Genomic DNA, 9,982 nt, shown 5'->3' with positions numbered 1-9,982 from the left:
TGGATGAGCCCTTCTGAAAACATCAGAAATTATTGCTCCAGTAAACACATTTTTCTTTACGGACACCGGATTGTTTTTAGTAAACTTGTTTCGATGGCAGACGCCAGTTCCAGCTGCCTTCTCCCAGGCTGATCGGGAAGTGACTCTCCAGCTAAGTTCTCTTGTTTCCACAATTCCCCCAATTTTATTTTCTAATGAGGCACTCCTGTTTTAGGTCAAGTAGGGGCACCTTCCTTTACCATCTTTGGGGAACCTGGTGACCCCTGTCTTAGGCGGGAGGTCTCTTCCCTACAGGTTGCCTGTCATCAGAGAACCTAATCCTTGAATCATCTGTAACTAGACTTCATGGCTACTGGGATTGCCATGGGCTAAGATGAGCAATACTTGGTGATGGATCTGTTGGCTATGGAACAAGGCATGTTTTAACTCAGCATAAAGCCAGAATGCCTACTGCCACTGCCACAGCTCCCACGATCCCCATTGACACAGTACCTCCCCATTGCTCTACCCATCCCCCGATCTGGGCCATAGCATTCTACCAGCCTTCCTCTGTTACAAGGGTAACCCGTGTATGATTTACAGTTGCAATTTGATGGTCAAAACAGTGATAAAGTTTACAAAGATATCATTCCAAGATCCACTCAGGAAAGCATTTAGAAGGTGCACTTGCACAGATACGTTAGGTACACTCATTGATGTTACACATGTAGCATGATAAAAATGAGAACAAGAGACTTGTTGCGCTATCCATAGAGCATCAATTTGTTCCTGTAGTGATGCAGTTTGTTGATTTAACGTCAGCAGCCCCAGATGAATGTGGGAATTGGGACAGTGCTTCACTAACTCTACCAGCAAGGCTGTTACAATGGCAATTCTGACCATGGTAGCTACAGTGGCCGATATGGCGATGGCTGGGACAACAGCGGCCATGATGCCAAAGTCTCTTTTTTGCCGTATTAGGGCAAGTTGCATTTCTCCAGAAAAATACACTGGCATAGGCACGATTCCAGAAACAGGAACCACCAAGGCTGATATTTCCAGTGGCCGTGTCCTATTCAAATACTAAAAAGGGGCTTGTGCTATTCATCACGGTCCATACAACTGTCTCATTATTTTAAATGGGTCCTTTTTTCCCCAAAGGGAAAAACCGGCAAAATGAATTCTGTTGTTTCAAAATGTGTCAAGGGCAAACTGCTAATATTCCAGTTGTTTGTTGGCTTTGGGATAAAAACTCACAGGTCCGGGAGGTTGATGCAGCAGGCCTGTTGAGAAATCTCGAACTGACTATTTCCTTTCTTTCTCAGGCTGTAGATTCAATGACATCAAGGGTCAGAAAAACTGATTTAGGAGATCTCACTCCAACTGGCTTGGGCAGGCTCCCACGCTATCAGGTCCAGTTTTTCTCTGCTTCATTCATCTCACCAAATGTTCTGACAGCCGCCTAGCTTTATTCTTTGCCTGCAAGAAAACGCAAACTTGCCCCGACCCCAAATGAGGTCAGAATCAGGTCTTCTCCACTGTCTAATGCATGGATGTCTCCATTTGACCTGAGCAAAAGTCGCTAAAGTTCCATCATGCCAGAATCTGTCTGCAGCAGATTGCTCACTGTCATCCACATCTTAAAAATTTTAAAATGAGGAGTGCATTATTAAATGAATCATGAGGGGACTGGGGACATTACTTCCCCTTTTTATTTTTAAAATTTTGTTGGAACTCTTTGCTCACAATTGTTGATGCTGGACTATAACAGTAGAAGGATTTGTCTACCCTCCTTTGTTATCTATCTAGGTGAATTGGCATCACTATCTAAATTACTAGTAGATGCCTTTAAAAAGGACATAACCAATAAGTATTTCACAAAAACTGCTGAAAATCACTCAAAGATTGTAAACTATACTATGTCCCAAATAACTTTTGAAAATTATTTGAAGTTTGTGAGTACTCTTTCTAATGCGATCTGCCGTTTACTAACTGTTACCAATTTTCAATTCACTCATTTTCAATCCATCCTCCAACCGAGGATGATCCCTCAGGCAAAAGCCTGGAGATTTACTCAATCCACCCACCAACTGAGCGTGATCTCTCAGGTTCCCCTTTCTTTCCTGACCTCAGTGGATCAGGTGAAAGGCTGGAGATTAATCCAATACACCCATCAACCCTGGATTTTCAGCCCGAAGAACTCAAGAAACAAGACATCAAAACACCAAATTATCCAATTAATTGATAAGAGGAAATTTCATAGCACTAAGTGCCCACATGAAGAAACTGGAGAATAGTCTCACTAGAGTATTAATGGCACAACTGAAAGCTCTAGAACAAAAAGAAGCAAACTCACCCCAGAGGAGTAGACACCAGGAAATAATCAAATTGTGGTTTGAACTCAATAAAGTAGAAACTAGACAAACAATACAATGAATCAATGTAACAAATAGTTGGTTCTTTGAGAAAATCAACAAGATAGACAAACCTTTATCCAAACTTACCAAAGGGCAGAGTGTGAACATGTAAATTAACAAAATCAGAAATGAAAAGGGGGACATAACAATGGACACTGAATAAATCCAGAGAATCATTAGGTCATACTTTGAAAACCTGTACTCTACAAACTTAGAAAATTTAAAGGAAATGGATAACTTTGGGAGGCCATTGCCTATTGAGGGATAGTATTGCAGCCCAGATACATGAAACAAGTCCTAGGCCCTCCCCAAATGATATGACAGGCTTTGATGATCCCCTGTGGAAGGCCTCACTATCCTTGTAGAGTGGGTGGGACATAGGTTGGGGGTTTAGTGAGGTTCATAGGAGGATGAGAGGGTGAGGACATGGGTGGATTGATATGTTTAGAATTTAGTAAAATATACAAAATAAAAAATATTTAATGAAGAGCATATCTGAGTCTCTGAAGAGACTCTGTACTTATACCTTTGAGCAAGGATGAAACCATTAAAAAGTATTGAGTGTTTTGCAGCTAGACTAAATATATTTTTTAATTTTTTATTTAATCTTTGTGGCTTTCGCATAGTGTGTCTGGATCCCATTCATTTCCCCGTCTTTTCATATCCACACTCTGCCCTTGCAACATCCTTCCACAATAAAATTAATGAAAATTTAAGAGAGAGACAGAGAGAGAGAGAGAGAGAGAGAGAGAGAGAGAGAGAGAGAGAGAGAGAGAGAGAGAGAGATCTCATCATGGAAGCTGTAGTGTGACAAAGCCAGTCACACAGTACATCCCTTATTCCATAAATCTTTACTTGCAAGTGTTCATTGCTGTAAGTCATTGGTCTTGTTCCAGGCTTCTGGTTTCTGTTACATTATTGATATTGGGACCTCACTGGCACTTCTCTTGCCCTGTTTTGTGGGGATTCTGCAGCTTTGGATCTGCAGGACCAGTAGTACCTTTATGTGCTCCAGCAGATGACAGATGGGATGGACATTGGGGTGGGCCAACCCACAGCACTGGTTCTAGACCTGGGTGTTTGTAGCTTTGGTAAGTCTACTGCTGTTGCCCTGGCTAGTTTATCCCTTGCAGCATGGATCAAGGGATTGGGGCCTGTTCTCCTGATCTCAGGCTCTTAAGTCCAGCTCATCCACACCTACAACACCAGCATGAGGATCAGCTCTGCTATGTTGCCTGGGTAAAGTGCAGGAGCCACTTTCCATAGTGCTACAGCTAGAGAGGGTGGGGGCCAGCTCTCTTGATCTCAGGACCTCACAGCCAGCTTTCCCAACTGTCACAGCCAAAGAGGGGTGGGGGAAATCTCTCCCTTGCCCAGTTTACAATATGGTAAGTGAGGGGCAGAGCCAATTCTCCCTTGTTTATGTTCTGCAGGGAACTGCCTCACCTCTACCCTCTCCAGTCAATATGGTTAGCTATACTGTACTTCCTAAGCAAGGCCCAGGATTGGCTTTCTCCAGCGCTGCAGCTAATAAGGAAGAGGACGTGATAGTAAATGCCACTTGCTGCTTTACAATGAACGTGCAGAAATTCTAGTTAAATGAAATTTGGGGTGACGGAATTTCAAATATTCTCATTTATGGTATCAGACATATGAACAGAAGCACAGAGTTTGTCTTGGTTTTATTTTTTTATAAATTTTTGTTAAATTAGATACAATCTTATTTTATAAGAATTGCAATTTTGATTCTTCTGGATTGTCAGTAGTAATTGTCAACCTGAGGCCATGTTGCTTACCACACCTGTGGATATGAGTCAGTATTAGTTGTTACAACAAGGGAATGAGGCTTTACTAGTCTTCTAGTCATTAAACCTATCTATTGTATTTCAGTGTGCTTGGTAATAATCCAACAAAGCTTGTGACTGCAGGTGTTTTATGGGACTGATATTTATTAAAATTAACTTTATAGTAGCTATCAACATAACACCTATGAGATGCCTACAGTATATATAAACTGAACAGTCATTATATTTAAGAAGTAAGACATTTAGTTTTTGTTTAACATGACAGTCTAACTGGCATTTGGTAATGCTTTAATGGTTGTGAACATATTTAGAGGTAACTGTAAACAACAGGGGTATCTTTCTAAATTATTTTATTGTAGAAATTAAAATTAAATTCCTTGATTGGTATGATTTTTCAGCACGTTGAGGCACTTTCTGGAAAGCTAGATCACCTGAATTTCATGACTAGTATTCACATAGTTGAAGGAAAGGACCAACTCCCACAAATAGTCAGAAGACCGCATGTGCACCGTGGCACATGTATTTCTTCCTCCTGTCACAAACACAGAAAATGAACAAAAAATATCCTGAAATTTTCTGACTACATTGCTTACTGTCATGACATATCCTGCTGTAATATATGATGATATAGACCATGTCAATTAAATTATCACTGTTCAGCACACACACACACACACACACACACACACACACACTCATACACACTCACACATATCATTAAGAATGAGGCAAATCTTCAAAGGTAGTGGTGAAATTAGATCAGCACTAGTCAGCTGATAAACAGATTTCCAAACACAGAATTAATGAAATGTGTATGTTCACAAAATCCCAACTGCTATGGAGAAAAGATATATTAGGAAACCATGGATGGCCTTATATTTTCAAAGAAATGGAAAGGGTGAGCCTCTGAAAACAAAAGGAGAATTCAAATAAAATTTTGAAGAAAATGAGTGTTTTAGACACATCCTTACTTAGAAATAGTAATTCTTGGTAAAAACAGTTACAAAGGGACAACAGGTGTACAAACAAGCACAGACTCTTAGATTCAAGTGTATCTGATATATTTTATGCACAGCTACTAGCTTGAGACGGCAGCAGGGTAAATGAGAGAGACGCTATTAGGTAAAGAATTTAGATTAGTTAAGGGGAAAAACAAATATTGGGCTGTAAAGACCCTAATTAGAACCATGGTTTTATTATTATTTATGTCTAAAACATTAATTTTGGCAATTAAGTAGTATTTCACATTCAGAAGACAAAAGAGGAAAATTGAAAGTATACATGGCTTGAATTCTTAAAGTCTTGATACCATCAATTTTGGTAAGAAATTGTTAAAAATTCTTGATGAAATTTTGGATTTGGAATGTTTTTGCCCTCAACTTCAGCATTAACATTCTCTTCTGGCCATGACAGTATGATGGTTAATTAAAAAATAAGAACAATTATTAATCTACTAGGTTCCCTACAACATGGTGGTTGCTTATATATATTTCTTTATTCCCAGGAAAACATCAAGGACCGCACCACTGACATAATACCATTGGATAGGTATAATTAATAAGACAAAGTGGCATATTATTTCTCAAGCAACAAGGAAACTAAAGGAAACTGTTCCAGCAATAGTAGCAATGTGCTTAAACGTTCTTTTAATTTGCAAAGAAACTTTTTGTTAATCTTATTAAAATAAAGGGAAATTTTTTGGCCTAAAAGAAATTCCAAGGGGTAAATCTGTGAGAATACAAGGATTTGTGCTGCATGATTTTTGTAATATGATGCCTGCGGAAATACTCAAAGAAGTGATAGGATTATAAAGATTGTGAAGGAGACTTAATAGCTCCAGGATTTCATTAACATATAGTGTGAAGTGTAGCTTTGGTCAAAACATTGGTAATTAATTTTTTTTTTGCTTAAGTCCCTAAGCCACAAACTTCTGATGAGTGAAAATACTTCTGGGAAACAAAACACAAAGCAGTATTTTGTGGACTTTGATTTTTGAGGTCGGGGAAGCAGGTCCCTTTAACAGCATCTGTTACATAAGCGCATTCTTCTTAGGAAGAATCTTGGGTGAATCATAAGATTCTTGCCAGAACGAAAGCAGGCTCCGAGAGTCAAGTACGAAGGAGCGAGGTTTGCCGGGGATTGTTCAATAGTGGTGTATTTAGAAGTATTAGGGCCTTCCTCCCCAGGGATTTTAACGCCCTTAGACCCTCTCTCAGCCTCTGCCAATCTGTTAACCCCCACTAATGTCCTCTCTGATGATTTTTCAGAATTGCGACCTCAGCGATAGTCCTGGACAAGGTGACCAGAGTATACTAAGCTGAGATCTGCATAATGATGTGGCCCAGCGAGGCAAGGTCGCCAATCGACCCACATGACAGATTTCACCGTGTAAAAGTCTATCTCCTGAAGGAAGATGAGCGATGGGACCATCTAGGAACTGGACAAATATCAACTAAATACATTGGACGACTGCAGGGCGTTTGCCTGCTTGTTCACTCAAAATCAAATGGCTCACTGATAATGGAGTGCAAAATACATCCTGATGTGCCATATAGAAAACTAAAAAGGCATTTAATTACATGGATTGGACCTAATAACCGTACAGTGGCAATATGTTTCCGAGAATCAGATAGTTGTCAAAGCATCTGGGAAGACATTTGTGAAGTTCAAGGTAAAGATCCCAGTGCACAAATCACACAAGAAATTACGGATGATTTACATGTTTTACAAGAACTGCCTCAGATCCAGAATCTGCGTGAGAAGCAAACCTGTGAAAACAGCACACTTGGACAGATTGCACAATTATTTAATTTTGTTGAGGAATCGCCAAACTACAAGGAAAGACTAGCTATTCTTCTGAAAAATGAAGATTACATTAAAAAATTGCTACAGGTCTTCCACATTTGTGAAGATCAACAGAACATGGAAGGTTTACATATCCTATATTTCATTATTAGAGGAATATTGTTTCTCAACAATATGCATTTGTATGAGGTCATGTTTGCCGATGAATGTATCATGGATGTCTTGGGCTGCCTTGAGTATGACCCTGTTTTGGATCAGCCATATCGGCACCGGGAATTCTTAACTGAAAATGCAAAATTGAAGGAAGTTAGGCCAATAACATGCTCCAAACTCAGGCAAACAATAGATCAGACCTACAGAATTCAATATATTCATGACTTCCTATTTCCTACACCGTCCAAGTTTCAGGAGCATCATCTTTCTGATCTTACTACTTTTATTTTTTACAACAAAGTTGAAATAGTTACCATGCTTCAGGAAGATAAAATCTTTATGTTTGAAGTGTTTGCTCAGTTAAAAGATAATACTCTAGGTCATGAAAGACGGCGTGAGTTGCTACTTTTTTTCAAGGAATTCTGTGAATTTGCTAACATATTAAATTCTCTAAAGAAAAACATATTGAAAAGAGCGATAAAGCTTGGACTCATGAAGGCGCTGAAACTTTCAGTACAAACGCAAGACTACCAAACAAAAGAAGCTGCTATAGACATATTTACTCATGTAGTAGAATATAATCCACAGATCATCCGAGCTTACACAATAGAAGAAGCACGGACCAGCAAAAATGATGATGATCTTATCATGAATATAATGATCAAGCAAATCATCTGCGATCCAGATCCTGAATCTTCATACGTTTTAAGTTTGACAGCAGTTCTTCGTACACTTCTTGATCCTGGAAGCATGCGCACAACAGTGGATGGATCTGAAAAAAGCAAATTCATAAATTTCTTCTGTATGCATTGCCTGGATATCTTGGCATCACCAATTTTATCCATCACAGGAAGGAATAGTGATGATAACAGGGCAAGCATCTCTCCTGATAATTATCAAAATGCACAATTGCTTGGAGTTGTTTTAGAATTACTCAGCTATTGTGTAAAACACCACACAACATACATTAGAAATTATATTGTGGGTAACAACTTGCTCAGCAGAGTCCTGGTGCTAATGAGTTCAAAGCACAAGTTTCTGGTTTTGTGTGCTATCAGGTTTATGAGACATATGATTGCACTTAATGATGAAATTTATAATCTTTACATAATACAGCAAAATCTTTTTGAACCTGTTATAAAAGCTTTTTTACGTAATGGGACACGAAGCAACATGTTAAACTCAGCTATTATGGAGCTGTTTGAATTTATAAGAGAAGAAAACATCATGTCTCTTACTGCAAATATTGCAGAAAAAATTTTTGTGGCTTCTGAATCAGTTGGGTATGTCCAGGCATTTAATGATTTGAAAGTTTATTTTGAAGAAAGGAAGGAAACCGAAAGACAAATGAGAAAGAATTTACATAATATAATATACCAGAAAATATCTAGCAGACATATGAATGCAATGGAGGTAAAAGACGAGGAAGAAATGTGTCCCGGAGAAAGAACTGATGCTATTCTCCCAATTGCAAGTGATTTTGCAAAAAACTATGACATGTTTATTAGAATTAAAGATACACGTGAAAATGAAGTAGAACAGTCAGAAAGAAAAACATCTGAAGCCTTTGACTGTTCTTCATCTCCTTCTGATGCTTCTGCTAATAGGGAGAATGAGCCACACTACAGTAGCCTGGTTCCTTCAGTGGACTACCCAGATGATGATGATGATGAGAACGACCATGAAGACCATCATGACATTGATGAAGAGAAAGAACCTCCTCACAAAAGATCTAAACTTGATTCATAAAATCAGATGAGGCCCTCGGTTTTTGATTAAAATACAATTCTAAAATATCACAAACTGAAATACCTAATTAAAATATCTTTCACTTATGGACTTTTAATTATAGTAATATAAGTAGCAGATATAATGAATAAAAGGCCTCACATTTCTATGAAGACTATCCTCCATAATATAGATGCATAGCATAAAAATAACAACCCCTAAGTGATAAATTCTCATCAAGAACATCTTATTTTGGAAGCATGGTTTGGGAGGTGGAAGCAGTCTGATAAAATAATACAATTCTCATTCTGGCCTTTATATTACAGCCAACTATGAAAGTTTTATTGCAAATCCTACTTTCACAAAAGGGTTAACAATGGCATTCTTTTCATAAATTGAAGTTTTTGTATGTGTAGAAGAAAAAGTCAATATTACAGTAAAAATAAAATGAAACATTTCAACTTTTTGTTAAGACTTAGCAAAAACAGCATTATTAATAACAGGAGGGAAGCAAAATTCAGTACAATTAAATGCATACATTCATGAATAAAATTATTAGCTGGATCCTAAATGAGCTGTTGTTAATGTACTTCTTTTAAATGAGAAATATCAAATATGAGTATCAAAACATTCCTTTTCATAATGTACGTTCTCTAGTTCCTCCTGAAATGAAACAGGATTCACCAAACATCTGATTGTTAAAGTTATTTCTTCATTCAATAATGAAGCTTTGTCCTTTCCCCAGAGTTGTAGGTACATTGTGGGATAGACATATTTCTTTCTAGTTTATGAAACAAAGTACTTAACAAAAACAACTTAGTATAGAAAGTTTTAATTTGTGTTATGGTTTTAGGGAATACATTTCATCTCAGTGGGGGAAGATAGAGGAGTAAACTAGTCAATATTGGGAAGAATCTAAAGCAGCATGTCACATTGCACCCACAGTCAATAAGCAGCTAGATAAATTCCGATGCTTACCTCAGTTTCCCTTTTTATTTAGTCCAGGACATCAGCCCATGGTACTGTGTCACACACCTTCAAGCTATGTCTTTCATATTCAATAATTTCTGTCTTTAAAACTACTCCATAAATATG

The 9,982-nt window shown here is 38.1% G+C and overlaps 1 protein-coding gene across 1 annotated transcript; it reads left to right on the top strand.

Annotated features, from left to right (window-relative positions):
• Positions 1–6,532: 6,532 nt before the first annotated feature.
• LOC121138511 (protein PPP4R3C-like) lies at positions 6,533–9,420 on the top strand. The gene has a single exon (XM_040741187.1). The coding sequence runs from the start codon at positions 6,533–6,535 to the stop codon at positions 8,906–8,908; it is 2,376 nt and encodes a 791-aa protein (XP_040597121.1). The 3' UTR covers positions 8,909–9,420.
• Positions 9,421–9,982: the final 562 nt, after the last annotated feature.

Source organism: Mesocricetus auratus, unplaced genomic scaffold (assembly GCF_017639785.1).
Source record: "Mesocricetus auratus isolate SY011 unplaced genomic scaffold, BCM_Maur_2.0 contig_8266_pilon_obj, whole genome shotgun sequence".
Taxonomy (NCBI): Eukaryota; Metazoa; Chordata; class Mammalia; order Rodentia; family Cricetidae; genus Mesocricetus; species Mesocricetus auratus.
The sequence above is the reverse complement of the archived record's forward strand: the minus strand, read 5'-3'. Positions and strand labels throughout refer to the sequence as shown.

What these genes read in the sequence shown, in the direction of transcription:
- LOC121138511 (XM_040741187.1), top strand. Translation starts at nt 6,533, where the DNA reads ATGATGTGGCCCAGCGAGGCAAGGTCGCCAATCGACCCACATGACAGA.